Source organism: Salmo salar, chromosome 05 (genome assembly GCF_965601325.2).
Source record: "Salmo salar chromosome 05, fSalSal1, whole genome shotgun sequence".
NCBI lineage: Eukaryota > Metazoa > Chordata > Actinopteri > Salmoniformes > Salmonidae > Salmo > Salmo salar.
In genome coordinates this window covers 76461971-76477520 of record NC_138295.1, presented here as the reverse complement: position 1 = coordinate 76477520, position 15550 = coordinate 76461971, and the positions used below count along the sequence as shown (strand labels likewise).

General features: G+C 48.7%; 1 protein-coding gene across 2 annotated transcripts; it reads right to left on the bottom strand.

Annotated features, from left to right (window-relative positions):
• Positions 1 to 1925: 1925 nt before the first annotated feature.
• Positions 1926 to 11376, bottom strand: LOC106605887 (neuronal acetylcholine receptor subunit alpha-7-like). Of its 2 annotated transcripts, none has more exons than XM_082975590.1 (9): positions 10915 to 11376; positions 7188 to 7232; positions 6859 to 6968; positions 6700 to 6779; positions 6342 to 6509; positions 6007 to 6201; positions 3768 to 3854; positions 2939 to 3048; positions 1926 to 2689 (listed from the first exon to the last, which is right to left on the bottom strand). In XM_082975590.1, exons 2-9 carry the CDS (start codon positions 7188 to 7190, stop codon positions 1961 to 1963), a joined length of 1482 nt encoding a protein of 493 aa, XP_082831716.1. In that variant the 5' UTR covers positions 7191 to 7232; positions 10915 to 11376; the 3' UTR covers positions 1926 to 1960. The 2 variants fall into 2 exon arrangements, with proteins under 2 accessions (XP_082831716.1, XP_082831715.1); XM_082975589.1 differs by lacking the exon at positions 10915 to 11376 and adding an exon at positions 7317 to 7479.
• Between the last annotated feature and the right edge of the window lie 4174 nt (positions 11377 to 15550).

The window sequence follows — 15550 nt, the reverse complement described above, 5'->3', positions numbered from 1 at the left end:
TCTCTCTCTGCCTATCTCTATCCCATATCTCTGCCTCTGCCTCTGCCTCTCTCTCTCTGTCTCTGTCTCTGCATCTCTCCCTCTCTTTCCCTTCCTCCACCTCTCCCTCTGCGTCCCTGTTAACTCCTCTTCGATCGGAGGGAGACCATGTAGAAAATACGATTTATTTATTTTGAGATGCAAAACGTAGACTGACACCTATTGTAGTTCCTCCAGTCTGTCAACAACCAGTTATGTTTTATTTATTAAAAGTATTATTAGAAAGTGACAGTGAGAGAGAGGGAACAGAGAAAGTTTCTCTTGCCAGAATCTGGTGCCAAAATGAACATGTTTTTTGTGAATAATTCACACGTCTGTGTGTACGTCTGTGTGTGGTTCTTTTGGCTGCAGCAGTGCTGAGCTGAGGCCAGCCCAGTTTGAGCTCGGACCACTCTGTCCAATTCTCACCATCATATCACATTCATTAACATATGGCCAAAGGACAATAACATCATTATCAGTGAAGGACTGGACACATAACTCCCTCCATTAGCCAAACTGGGCATGAATACCCAGAAGACAGAAGAAAGGCACAGTAAGCACTTTGAATTTGGGCAGACCACCTATCTGATTTATACTGACGTTTTAACCGTTAAGGTGACACTCTTATCCATAGCCACAAAGTTCAGATGAACAGCAGTATTTAAAACAGTTCTACCATGTAGAATCACAAGTTCACTTTTCGTAACATGATGAGGTGACAAGCAACTCAAGTGACTGTCCAGTTTCCACATGGTAAGTCTGTACAGCCATGGACCATTAAGATAGCAACGGTCCTCTCCTCCCTCCTCTTCCCCCTCCCTCCTCTTCCCCCTCTCCCCTCTCCTCCCTCCTCTTCCCCCTCTCCCCTCTCCTCCCTCCTCTTCCCTCCCTCCTCTTCCCCCTCCCTCCTCTTCCCCCTCTCCCCTCTCCTCCCTCCTCTTCCCCCTCTCCCCTCTCCTCCCTCCTCTTCCCACTCTCCTCCCTCCTCTTCCCCCTCTCCCCTCTCCTCCTTCCTCTTCCCCCTCCCCCCTCTCCTCCCTCCTCTTCCCCCTCTCTCCTCTTCCTCCTCTTCCCCCTCTCCTCCCTCCTCTTCCCCCTCTCCCCTCTCCTCCCTCCTCTTCCCCCCTCTCCTCCCTCCTCTTCCCCCTCTCCTCCCTCCTCTTCCTCCTCTTCCCCCTCTCCTCCCTCCTCTTCCCCCTCTCTCCTCTTCCCCCTCTCCCCTCTCCTCCCTTCTCTTCCCCCTCTCTCCCCTTCCCTCCTCTTCCTCCTCTTCTCTCCTCTCTCCTCTTCCCCCTCTCTCCTCTTCCCACTCCCTCCTCTTCCCCCTCTCCCCTCTTCCCCCTCTCCCCTCTTCCCCCTCTCCCCTCTCCTCCCTTCTCTTCCCCCTCTCCCCTCTTCCCCCTCTCTCCTCTTCCCCATCCCTCCTCTTCCCCCTCTCTCCTCCCTCCTCCCTCCTCTTCCCCCTCCTTCCTCTTCCCCATCCCTCCTCTTCCCCCTCTCTCCTCTTCCCCCTCCTTCCTCTTCCCCCTCCCTCCTCTTCCCCCTCTCTCCTCCCTCCTCCCTCCTCTTCCCCCTCTCTCCTCTTCCCACTCCCTCCTCTTCCCCCTCTCCCCTCCTCCCGCTCTCCCCTCTTCCCCCTCTCTCCTCTTCCCCATCCCTCCTCTTCCCCCTCTCTCCTCCCTCCTCCCTCCTCTTCCCCCTCCTTCCTCTTCCCCATCCCTCCTCTCTCCTCCCTCCTCTCTCCTCTTCCCCCTCCCTCCTCTTCCCCCTCTCTCCTCTTCCCCATCCCTCCTCTTCCCCCTCTCTCCTCTTCCCCATCCCTCCTCTTCCCCCTCTCTCCTCTTCCCCCTCTCTCCTCTTCCCCCTCTCTCCTCTTCCCCCTCTCTCCTCTTCCCCCTCTCTCCTCTTCCCCCTCCCTCCTCTTCCCCCTCTCTCGTTCTCAGAAGAAGTCCTTGGAGGCGGCCTCCACAAAGTTGGGTGCGGCCATGAGGATGGTGATGGTACAGATGATGTTGAACACACTGAACCCCACCAGACACAGACGGTCGATGACCGCCGCTGCAAACTGCCACTTCTCAGCCACGCTCACCCTGCGGTCCTGCTCACGGAAACGATTAGCCAGGAACTGCACCTCCGCCAGCAGGGCCTGAAGCTGGGCCTTCACAACCCCAGCCTGAAACACCCCGGCCTGGGCATGGCATGCACCCGCTCCTACTGCTCCAGCCCCAGCCTCCACACAGCTGGAGCCTGAGGGGTCAGAACCCCTTCCTCCTCCTCCTCTCCAGGTGGCAGCAGGGTTTGGTTCAAGAGGACTCTGGAAGCCAATGTAGGGCCGGTGTCCATTGGACTGAGGGTGGGGGGTGGAGGGGAGATTGGGGTTAAGGTGGATATTAGGCTGGACGTTTGGGTTATGGTTGGGATAGGACTGGAGGGTTGGGTTGGACGGTGGGTGTGGTAGGGGCTGGCTGAGCTGGCTTAGACTGGCCTGCAGAGAGGTGAGGCTCTGGGGGAGGGTGGAGGGGGCTGGGGTGGTGGTGGTGGTAGGGGGAGAGAAGCAGGTCTTGGTCTGGGGGTTGGAGGGGCTGTGGTGGGGTGTGAGCTCACCCCACTCTCCTGGACGTTTAATCCTCAGAAACCAGGGAACCCACTGGAGTAGAACCAACTCAACCTGAGAGACACACACAGAGAGAGAGTAGGCAAGAGGACCCAGGGACCCATTGTGGCAGAAGAAACAGAGATAGGGAGAGGACACACACACATAGATAAGAGGAACCAGGTAATGTACTGCAGCAGAACCAACTGCACCTGATAGAAAAGGACAGGATGCACACAAGGTCCAGACATTCACAGATATGAGAGGAACACACAGACAGTCACAGATACACTTCAGAATCAGTAGACAGACTGAGAGCCTCACCCATTGAGGCATGTCTCCACTGTTGGGGTCGTGGTGATGGTACTGAAGTACAACTACAGTCGCCACCACTGACATCCCTACGGTAACCATGGTGCTCACAAAATACTGACCTAGGATGGAGACAGTATTATACACACTGTAATGGAATAGGTTTCGTAGATTAGGTCTTAGGAGCATGATTAGACACTACCACTACCACTTCCACACTCCATCCCCAGGGGGCAGCACCAACAGGGTCAGGGCTGCGCTCTGCCAGGAAGCCTTCATAAGTGCACAGGTGCGAGCAATCAAGAGTGGCTTCGGGTAAAGTCTCTGAATGTCCTTGAGTGGCCCAGCCAGAGCCCGGACTTGAACCTGATCGAACATCTCTGGAGAGACCTGTAAATAGCTGTGCAGCAATGCTCCCCATCCATCCTGACAGAGCTTGAGAGGATCTGCAGAGAAGAATGGGAGAAACTCCCAAAATACAGCTGTGCCAAGCTTGTAGTGTCATAACCAAGACTCAATGCTGTAATCACTGCCAAAGGTGCTCCAACAAAGTACTGAGTAAAGGGTCTGAATACTTATGTAAATTTGATATTTATAAATTAGCAAACATTTCTAAAAACCTGTTTTTGTTTTGTCATTATGGGATATTGTGTGTAAATTGATGAGGGGGAAAAAACGATTTCCTAAATTTTATAATAAGGCTGTAACCTAACAAAATGTGGAAAAATTCAAGGGGTCTGAATACTTTCCGAAGTCACTGTATATATTAGCAGGCTAGTTAAATGCGTACGCACACCATGCATGCGCACACACTTGCATACACACACACACATTCACTGACCTATCAGTGGTATGGAGTCTGAGGTAGCTGGCATAATCTCAGCCACCAGCAACATGAAGACAGTCAGAGAGAGAAGAATTGTAATGCCTGGAGAGAGAGATGGGGAATAGGATATTATTACACTGGGTAGTACAATTCTCCATCTCTCTGCCAACTCACCTCACCCATCCATCTCTCCCTCCATCTCTGTCCTTCCCCTCCACACTCTCCTTCTCTCTCCCCATCGCTGTCCCTCTGCTCTGCTCCGCTCCCCACCCCTCTTCTCTTCCCCTATCACTGTGCCTCACCTCCCTGCCCCCCTTCTCTCCCTCTATCACTGTCCCTCACCTCCCCGCCCCCCTTCTCTCCCTCTATCACTGTCCCTCACCTCCCCACCCCTTCTCTCCCTCTATCACTGTCCCTCACCTCCCCGCCCCTTCTCTCCCTCTATCACTGTCCATCACCTCCCTGCCCCCTTCTCTCCCTCTATCACTGTCCCTCCCCTCCCTGCCCCCCTTCTCTCCCTCTATCACTGTCCCTCACCTCCCTGCCCCCCTTCTCTCCCTCTATCAATGTCCCTCACCTCCCTGCCCCCCTTCTCTCCCTCTATCACTGTCCCTCACCTCCCTGCCCCCCTTCTCTCCCTCTATCACTGTCCCTCACCTCCCTGCCCCCCTTCTCTCCCTCTATCACTGTCCCTCACCTCCCCGCCCCTTCTCTCCCTCTATCACTGTCCCTCACCTCCCTGCCCCCTTCTCTCCCTCTATCCCTGTCCCTCACCTCCCTGCCCCCCTTCTCTCCCTCTATCACTGTCCCTCACCTCCCCACCCCTTCTCTCCCTCTATCACTGTCCCTCACCTCCCCGCCCCCCTTCTCTCCCTCTATCACTGTCCCTCACCTCCCTGCCCCTTCTCTCCCTCTATCACTGTCCCTCACCTCCCCGCCCCCCTTCTCTCCCTCTATCACTGTCCCTCACTTCCCCGCCCCCCTTCTCTCCCTCTATCACTGTCCCTCACCTCCCCGCCCCCCTTCTCTCCCTCTATCACTGTCCCTCACTTCCCCGCCCCCTTCTCTCCCTCTATCACTGTCCCTCACTTCCCCGCCCCCCTTCTCTCCCTCTATCACTGTCCCTCACCTCCCCGCCCCCCTTCTCTCCCTCTATCACTGTCCCTCACTTCCCCGCCCCTTCTCTCCCTCTATCACTGTCCCTCACCTCCCCGCCCCTTCTCTCCCTCTATCACTGTCCCTCACCTCCCCGCCCCCCTTCTCTCCCTCTATCACTGTCCCTCACTTCCCCGCCCCCCTTCTCTCCCTCTATCACTGTCCCTCACCTCCCCACCCCTTCTCTCCCTCTATCACTGTCCCTCACCTCCCCGCCCCCCTTCTCTCCCTCTATCACTGTCCCTCACTTCCCCGCCCCCCTTCTCTCCCTCTATCACTGTCCCTCACCTCCCCGCGTCCCTTCTCTCCCTCTATCACTGTCCCTCACCTCCCCGCCCCCCTTCTCTCCCTCTATCACTGTCCCTCACCTCCCTGCCCTCCCTTCTCTTCCTCTATCACTGTCCCTCACCTCCCTGCCCCCCTTCTCTCCCTCTATCACTGTCCCTCACCTCCCCGCCCCCCTTCACTCCCTCTATCACTGTCCTTCACCTCACCTCCCCGCCCCTTCTCTCCCTCTATCACTGTCCCTCACCTCCCCACCCCCCCTTCTCTCCCTCTATCACTGTCCCTCACCTCCCCACCCCCCTTCTCTCCCTCTATCACTGTCCCTCACCTCCCTGCCCCCCTTCTCTCCCTCTATCACTGTCCCTCACCTCCCTGCCCCCCTTCTCTCCCTCTATCAATGTCCCTCACCTCCCTGCCCCCCTTCTCTCCCTCTATCAATGTCCCTCACCTCCCCGCCCCTTCTCTCCCTCTATCAATGTCCCTCACCTCCCTGCCCCCCTTCTCTCCCTCCATCTCTGTCCCTCACCTCCCTGCCCCCCCTTCTCTCCCTCCATCTCTGTCCCTCCCCTCTGCTCTCTGTCTTTCTGATCGTAAACATTTTTTCTTGGAACGCTGCAGAATTACTGACACAGAAACAGTAAAAGAGAGAGGTCAGGTACGAAGAAAAGAGAGGAAAGAGAGGGAGAGAGCGCCTCAGCCCTCCCCTTTTCACCGCCAACATCTCTCCTGTCTCCATCCCTGCTCCCTTTTATCCCCCTCCCCCTGTCCTCCATCTCCCGCTTTCCCCCTCTTATCCTCCTCCCCCTCTCCTCACCCAGACCGATCTTCTCCCCCGATTGGGCTGGCAGTATGAACAACAGCAGTGTCAAGGAGGAGATGAGAACACAGGGGACGAGGAGGTTGAGAGCGTAGAACAGAGTTCTCCGCCGTAGGGTCACAACAAATGTCACGTCAGAGTAGGGCTCTGTACAGCACTCGTAAAATATCTCATGACGATCACCTGGTACACCTACAAGAGGGGGGAGGAAAGAGGAAGTGAGAGATTAGAAAGTAATATGGAGGAGAGAGAGATACAAGAGGGATGGAAAAGAAGAGGGAGGGTAAAGGAGGAGGGACAACCTGGGTCGGGGGCAGACAGAGCTCTCTCACCCAGCAGTTCCCACTCTCCATTGGACATGTATCCTGACAGGTCAGCCTCCTGCATCTGGAGGTCCAGCAGCCAGCCGTCAAACGTCCACGAGCCAAACTTCAGCTCACAGTGCTGGACGTCAAAGGGAAACCAACGCACGTCCACATTACACGCACTGCTGAAAATACCTGGGACAGAGAGGGGGAAGGTGAGAGCGTAGGAGAGAGGGAATGAGAGAAGAGAGAAGATGAAACAGACATTGAAAGAGAAGTGCATTACCGGTATGTCTATGTGAAACTATGAGTGAATATCCCTAAAATGAGAGAGGGGAAGGTCAGGGAAGAATAAAAAGAGAGAAAGGTTGATCTATAGACTTACCTGGAGGTAGGTACTCACAGAAGCCACTGGAGTTGACCAGCACATAGCTCTTAAAGGTGGCATCAAATTTATCATGGGCACTGAGGACAAAAAAGAAAGATCAGCAAGGTGTGTGTGTGTGTGTGTGTGTGTGTGTGTGTGTGTGTGTGTCCTACCCACCTGTTGTACAGTAGTATATCAGGTATCCAGACCTGGTCAGTAGTGAAGCGAAGGGTTTTCACTCCTGGGTACTCTGACTGGTTCCACTGAAGGTAGTGGTCAAACCATTGCTATATAAATCCAGTCAATCAGTTAATCAATTGTTAAGGTTACAAGGAGAAACACAAATGCGCACGCGCACACACACAACCACGCATGGACACACACATAAACATGGACACACACATAAACATGGACACACATGCATGGACACACACATAAACATGGACACACACATAAACATGGACACACATGCATGGACACACACAGACATGCAGGGTCATCCTCACCATCTGAAGCCAGGCATTAGTGGTGAGGATCTGGTTTTTCTCATCCTGGAATAAGATGAAGACAGTTCAATTAGTGTGTGTGCTTGTGTGTTTATATGAATGTGTGCGTAAGAGAACATGGTAGCGTACCACATTCATGACTTGTAAGAGAGTGTAGGAGAATCGGACAGTGAGTGGTAGAGAGTCATTGGCAACAGGTCTCTCCATACGGTTATAGTCCCTCAGTAGATCCCGCAATAGATTACGCTGGTGGGGACCCTGCTCAGACACTGAGAGAGGGGGAGGGAGAGAGAGGGGGACGGGGATAAGGAGCAGAAAGGAGGGAAAGGGATGAGGATGAGGGAGGAGAGCAGGAGAGAGAGAGGGCAATGAGGGGGTTGGAAGACAGTGGAGCAGAGGAGAGAAAACTGACAGTTATAAAGAGACAGCTACATTCCCGAAATAGAAGGAAAATGAGAGAGAGAAATATATAGAAAAGCAGGAGAGTGAAAGATGTGATTGCACCGATAGAGATGAAGAATATCTAAAACGGGGAAGAGATGAGCTGTAGGAGAAGAAGATATGAATACAGAAGGGAGTGAGAATAATAAAAACATGATGAGAAGAAATACACAAAAAAAAGAAGAGATCATCTGAATGGAACGTTTCAAATCGTTTTAAACAAAGCTGCTTTGAAAACGAGTACAGAGCTTTATATATGACTGGAAGAGGCAGGGGGCGGGATGTGAAAAGAGGGTGAAAGAGGAGAATCAAGAGGAGAGAGTGAAGAGAGGGAGAAAGATGAGGCAAGAGAAGGAGAAAGAGGAGAATCAAGAAGAGAGAGTGAAGAGAGGGAGAAAGATGAGGCAAGAGAAGGAGAAAGAGGAGAATCAAGAGGAGAGAGTGTTGAGAGGGCGAAAGATGAGGCTAGAGAAGGAGAATGAGGAGAATCAAGAAGAGAGAGAGTGAAGAGAGGGAGAAAGATGAGGTGAGAGAAGGAGAATCAAGCGGAGAGAGAGTGAAGAGAGGGAGAAAGAGAGGGAGAAATAGGAGAATCAAGCGGAGAGAGAGTGAAGAGAGGGAGAAAGAGAGGGAGAAATAGGAGAATTAAGTGGAGAGAGAGTGAAGAGAGGGAGAAAGAGAGGGAGAAATAGGAGAATTAAGTGGAGAGAGAGTGAAGAGAGGGAGAAAGAGAGGGAGAAATAGGAGAATTAAGTGGAGAGAGAGTGAAGAGAGGGAGAAAGTATCCAGACAGGCCCGTTAATTGTTAAGTGACTCGATCAGTAACAGACAAGAGTATTTTCTGTGGCCGTTAAAACGTCTGCTTGAGTCCTTCAAATAGTGACACATTAAACACTAACACACTCCACACAGACAGACAGACAGACAGACAGACAGACAGACAGACAGACAGACAGACAGACAGACAGACAGACAGACAGACAGACAGACAGACAGACAGACAGACAGACCAGGAACCTCACTTCTAGCAGCTCCATCGTGGACTGACTTCACTCATTCCTGTTTCACAACTGTATCAGACTTAATGTATCTGTGCAGTTGATCAAATTCTGTAGCAATGTCTAACAAGGGATTGTAGGCCCACATACAGTACAGTATACAGTGCATTCGGGAAGTATTCAGACCCCTTGACTTTTTCCACATTTTGTTATGTTACCCTTATTCTAAAATTGATTAAATTATTGTTTTCCCCTCATCAATCTATACACAACACCCAATAATGACAAAGCAAAAACAGATTTAAAAAAAATGGAAATATCACATTTAAATAACTTTTTAGACCCTTTACTCAGTACTTTGTTGAAGCACCTTTATCAGCAATTACAGCCTTGGGTCTTCTTGCGTATGACACTACAAGCTTGACACAGCTGTATTTGGGGAGTTTCTCCCATTTTTCTCTGCAGATCCTCTCAAGCGCTGTCAGGTTGGATGGGGAGTGTTGCAGCAGAGCTATTTTCTAGTCTCTCCAGAGATGTTCGATCAGGTTCAAGTCCGGGCTCTGGCTGGGCCACTCAAGGACTTTCAGAGACTTGTCCTGAAGCCACTCCTGCATTGTCTTGGCTCTGTGCTTATGGTTGTTGTCCTGTTGGAAGGTGAACCTTCGCTGCAATCTGAGGTCCTGAGCACTCTGGAGTAGGTTTTCATCAAGGATCTCTCTGTACTTTCCTCTGTTCATCTTTCCCTCCATTCTGACTAGTCTCTCAGTCCCTGCCTCTGAAAAACATCCCCACAGCATGATGGTGCCACTGTTGGGATGGTGCCAGGTTTCCTCCAGACATGACGCTTGGCATTAAGGCCAAACAGTTCAATCTTGGTTTCATCAGACCAGAGAATCTTGTTTCTCATGGTCTGAGAGTCCTTTAGGTGCCTTTTGACAAACTCCAAGCGTGCTGTCGTGTGCCTTTTACTGAGGAGTGGCTTCCGTCTGGCCACTCTACCATAAAGGCCTGATTGGTGGAGTTCTGCAGAGATGGTTGTCCTTCTGGAAGGTTCTCCCATCTCCACAGAGGGACTTTGGAGCTTTGTCAGAGTGACCATCGGATTCTTGGTCACCTCCCTGACCAAGGCCCTTCTCCCCCGATTGCTCAGTTTGGCCAAGTGGCCACCTCTAGGAAGAGTCTTGGTGATTCCAAACTTCTTCCATTCAAGAATGATGGAGGCCACTGTGCTCTTGGGGACCTTCAATGCTGCAGAAATGTTTTGGTACCCTTTCCCAGATCTGTGCCTCAACACAATCCTGTCTCGGAGCTCTATGGACAATAACTTTGACCTCATGGCTTGGTTTTTGCTCTGACATGCACTGTCAACTGTGGGACCTTATATAGACAGGTGTGTGCCTTTCCAAATCATGTCCAATCAATTGAATTTACCACAGGTGGACTCCAATCAAGTGGTAGAAACATCTCAAGGATGATCAATGGAAACAGGATGCACCTGAGCTCCATTTCGAGTCTCATAGCAAAGGGTCTGAATACTTATGGAAATGTTTTATACATTTGCAAAAATTGTTTTTGCTTTGTCATTATTGGGTGTTGTGTGCAGATTGTTGAGGATTTTTATTTATTTAATCCATTTTAGAATAAGCCTGGAACGTAACAAAATGTAGAAATAGTCAAGGGGTCTGAATACTTTCTGAAGGCACTGTATGCCTTAACTTCTCAAAAATATTGACTATTAGCTTTTGATGTGCTCCCCATTATGAGCTTTACATGGGGCATGGAGATGCCCATATCAATACACAGTCAGCCATCTAAGACACTGCTGCTGGTGCAGAGAGGAACACATCAACCAATGATGGATTAAACAAGACAGGAGGGTTGGATTTTACAACTGTGATGAACAACATCCTAATCTGTAAGCTCTGTGATCATTCCTCTCCGTTGTCTCTCTTTATTCCTGCTCCTCTTCTCTCCTCCCTCTCTGTTCCTTTCCCTCTCCTCTCTTCTCTCTCTGCTATGCAGCTGGAACTGTACGGTTGAGTTATCTCATATATCAATGGCCGTGTATCCCTGTCTATAGAAAGTTGTGTAAATTCTCTCTCTCTCTCTCACACACACACACACACACACACACACACACACACACACACACACACACACACGCTGTACGTGCACAGACAGACACATACCTACAGACACACAAACACACACAACAAATACACACACACACATACACACACACACAAACACAAACACACACAGAGAGAGAGGGAATGAAAGTCACTCACCGTGAAGCAGAGCTGAGAGTCCAAGCAGACAGATAGCCACAGACTGCCTCATGTTGTACCACTGAACATAGAGAGCAGAGAAAGAGAAAGGGAACAACAGAGACGGAGAGAGAGAGGCAGGGTAGAGTGGAATAGAGAGGGAGGGAGGATAAGTCAGGAGCAAGTCGGGCAGCAACAGAGGGAGGGAGGGGATGAGGAGGAGGAGGGGGAGGAGGGGGAGAGAGAGAAACAAGGAGAGTGGGGCAGGGAGGGAGGTTGGGGTGGTAGAGAGGAAGAGAAGCTGGCAGCAACAGAGGGAGAGAGGTAAAAAGAGGGGAAGAGGCAGCAGAGAGGTAGCCAGGCAGTGGCAGAAACAGAGGGAGAGGGGAAGAGAGAGGAAGAGGCAGCAGAGAGGTAGCCAGGCAGTGACAGAAACAGAGGGAGAGGGAGAGGGGAAGAGAGTGAGGAAAGGAATGAGCAGTTCTGATGAAAACAGAGAGAGGTTGAGACTAAGAGAGAGGCAGAATCACCCCAATACCCAAAACATTCCCAATACACTGCTCATCTCTCTCCACCCACCCCCTAACCTCGCTCTCTGCTCAGAAAGACTTTCTCACTGCCTTTCCCCTCTTCTCACTTTCTCTGTCTATATCCCCCTCTCTCTCACTCCCCCTCCCCTATTTCTCCTCTTCAGCCTCCAGTGAGAGGGGATTAATGAAGTGTGGAGGCTAGGATGAGTGGGGAGAGGGGATTCAAATGTAACACACAGAACATAGTTAGTGAATGACAGAGAAAGAGAGAGGGACAGAAACTGATGCAGCAGTAATGAACACTGCTCTGGAGAAGGTTGGCAGAGCCACACATTACATTTTTTATTACAGTAAGGAAGTGATACTTTGAACGTAAGCAGTATACTGTACCATAGCTTCTACTTTAGAATGTCATTATACTGTCATGACGTTGGCCTGTGGGTAAGGTTTATGACCCCCCCCCCCCCCCCCCCCCCATAAATACCTTTCTCCCTTCCCCTCTCTGAATCTACTGAAGGACTTGAATAGCCTGTGTTAAATATAGAGAGTCTGGGAACATCAAACAAATGGGGAAAGGTACCACATATTTTGTTAATAAAACCAGTTGCAAATATGCTTGATAACGTAATGAGTATGGATTTCATTTCAGTTGTCATCTGAGACATTATGATTGATGACAGGACGACATGGGCTGTACCTGAGAAAGTATACGCCCTCTAGTTATCAGAGTCACATGGAATTGTTATGCAATTGAAATGTTTGATATTGAAAATGTTTGTTAGGAGATGAAATGTAATTTTAGCTTCCAAATGAGAGAATTGGGTTTTCATAAGGAAAGTGCCCTGCTCGATCAGTGGCCCAACCCTGTGAAGAGACAGGGGTTATAAACGATGAAACACCTCCCTCCCCCTCTCCACTATATAATCCTTTGACGAAAAGATAACCAGGTTGTTCCAGTGTGGGAGGTCTGCAGCCTCTACGTTAGAAGGACACACATGTCAAGAACAGAACTAAGCCAACCTCGGCGTGAGCTTTGGTGGCGAATGGTATGAACTTTGAGCTTATTCACTACAGAAGTGCTACTTCCTAGCCGTTGAGTTAGCAGCGGCCGCTGCTTACGTGGGCTAGGAAAGGACGGACGACGGATCCAGTCTAACAACCAGACGAAGATACCACCACGTATCCAATTGACCACCATTGACATTCTTCCGGCCAGGAAGATCTGTTGGCCAACCCGGCCAGCATCTACGACCAATCTACCGAAGCGCAGCTCAGAGTAAATATTTATTGCATTTTCCTTTTCCAAATGGGCGGTAATTTAGAATGCATAAGATAATGTATTTACGATAGCATAGCTGCTGTTTCTCTGTTCCTAAATCTTCCCGCTCTTTCATTCAAGCCCAACCCCCTTTCCTTTGTGTAACCAGCCGTCATATCTGTTAAGTCTACCGGGACATTTTCTGTATGACATCATTGTATTCTGTGTATTTGTAATTCTGTGTGATTAGTTAGGTATTTAGTAAATAAATAATTAAACCCAATTTTGTATTGCTGATTCAACTTGTTAGCCAGGGTTCGTGAAGATAGCCAAGAATTTACAACTTTCATTATGAGACTGAAAATAAGACAAGGGTTAATATTGACTGCTATCGATGTAAAATATTACAAAGTATTTTAAGAGCTTATTCGGAAGATAACAGCTCTATAAACGTTCTTCCGTGGTGCCCCGACTTTCTAGTTAATTACATTTACATGATTAGCTTAATCAGGTAATATTAATTACAGAGAAATCATTTTATAAGTTAGCATGTCATATCACTTAATCCGGCATAGCCAAAGACACGACATTTGGAGCCCCCGTGCGAGGAATCTAAAATAGGATGAAGCTTTCATTTTGATTCAGCATATATAAAATTGAAAAGCAGATTACATAATATACCAAGTTGATTATATACATTGTGGGAATTGTAGACTGGAATTATTGGTGCGTGTGTGTTCCGGAGAATAGCCTCCGTGTTGTGCTCTGACGTAGTCAGTGGGTAGCATAAACTATACATGTATGTATGATGGCTGATAAAGCTATCTGAGAAATAGCGCGTTTGGCCAAACGCTGGGCTATTTCTGCCTCGCGCGTTTCAGACGCGTGTTGGCTAGGTCATTATTAATTTCTCGAGCGAGGACAAAGAGCCAGCCGATTGAAATTTAGGAGAGATTAGCTTGACCAGCGATAAGTATCTCTCTGTCTCTCGCGTTTCGATGCGAGCAGACCACGGTGCATTTCGTTGTTTCCCGCGAGTTCCGGTTAAAACATCGTCAAATATCGCCGAAAAGGGTTTGAACATAATACGTTATAAGTAAAACCTTTCCCTTGCCAAGGGAATCCTATATTGAGCATTTTTCAGGCATAAAATAGCATTAGCTTGATCGAGATGCTAAGCTAACAAAAGGGAAAACAGCCATTTTGTTTTGTGCCACATTGTAAGTCATCCGACTTGCGGAACGAAAGTCCTGCCCTGGGTACTTCCGTTTGATTTCAGCGTGTGCCAGCAGGGACCTTTGAAGAGTCACCAGTACTTTCCTTCCAGAATAATTAGTCAGGTGACACTCAAGTCGTTACTCGTGATATCCAGACGGATATCGATGTCTTATTCAATTGAACTAATAAGTGAAATTGCCAGATTTACATTCTCAAGTTTAAATAATATCCAAATTGATGAGTTTTCTAAATGAGACATTGTAATCTTTTTCCACATTAACCTAGATGAATAAACCTCTCAGGTTAATTAAAGTTAAATCCCAAATAGCCTATACAGGTTTGATTTATCATTAAAATTGATCAATCAGTAAAATTTGGTTTTTGCAAAACCCATTCAGTAATCCAGTACTGACAGAAGTCCCGCCCCCGCGGGAATCCCATGTGGCTTCGGCCCAAGGAAGAAGTGTACCATAGTGGGGAGTGTTCCCAACATTTGATCTACTGTTTACACTTATGATATCCAATCAATGGAGATTGTATGGATTATCATCTCATTCAATTTAATAAGTTAAATTGTTGAACATACCTTAATGTTCTTGCAATCAAATGAGACACTTTTAAACTTCCCATATTAACCTGGATGAAGCAACCTCTCAGGTTAATTCAAGTTTAATACCCAGATAGCCTACCCAGGTAGGATTAATCATTGGCAATGATTAATTAATTCAATTTGCTTTTGCAAATTCATTCACGTCCAACTTCCACATTACTGGTACAGTACTGATGGTTCGTCAACATCTATAAATAGATTAAACTTGTCTTTGCAGCTTCCAATGAATTCCAAACCCAAACATTGAAAAAAAATAGGAACATTTTTCCTCTAAATTTTTCTAATAATGTGCAAGCTACCAAAGGAGGTGGTCACCACTCCTCCGCTAATTAGTGAACCTCCACCCATAAAAGGATTGATCTCTGACCTCAGCAGTGATACCAACCCTAATTATGCCATTAGAAAAACAACAGCCGAAATTGCGAACGCTCTCCAAAATCAACCATCAAATACAGGCTTTGTGACTGTTCGCTCCACTTTAGCACTTATGTATCGCCATCAAAGGTTGGCATCGGTCCAAAACCACAGTGCACAGCTGAAGCACGTGCAAGACATGGCTAACATGAGGGCACAGGTGGAGAGAACTGAGCAACTATTGACAAAAGCAGGAAATGAAAACATTCTGCTAGTCGAGGAACTGCGTTTGAAATCGGAACAATTAAAAGTAATTGCAAATACTTATGACGATGAACGAGCACAAACTCTCCAACAAAATCGTCATCTGCAGGAACAACTCGATTTAGCCAAAACTAAATGCAATGTAGTCCACGCCAAACTAGATAAATCTGTCGAGTTATCTACAAACAGGAACGCGCAATTTGATAACATGCAGGCAGTTTTGTTGAACGTTACTCAAGGTAACAATGTTCTACTCCAAATTCTGCAGACCAAAGACGATCAGTTGATGAACACAATGACAAAGTTGGATGACAAATCAGCAGAACTTATTGAAGTCGCTGACCAAATGAATGATGAGAGAACTCAGGTGATGAGGATGGAAATATTGATTTCTAAGCAAGCAAAGGAAATCTCATCACTGAA

Excerpts from the sequence above, each read along its gene's own strand:
- LOC106605887 (XM_082975589.1), bottom strand. The coding sequence starts at position 7,394 with ATGGAGAGACCTGTTGCCAATGACTCTCTACCACTCACTGTCCGATTC. Across the intron at positions 6,969-7,187 it reads CTAATGCCTGGCTTCAGATG|CAATGGTTTGACCACTACCT; the intron begins GTGAGGATGACC and ends GGATTTATATAG. Across the intron at positions 2,690-2,938 it reads GTGGAGACATGCCTCAATGG|GTTGAGTTGGTTCTACTCCA; the intron begins GTGAGGCTCTCA and ends TGTGTCTCTCAG.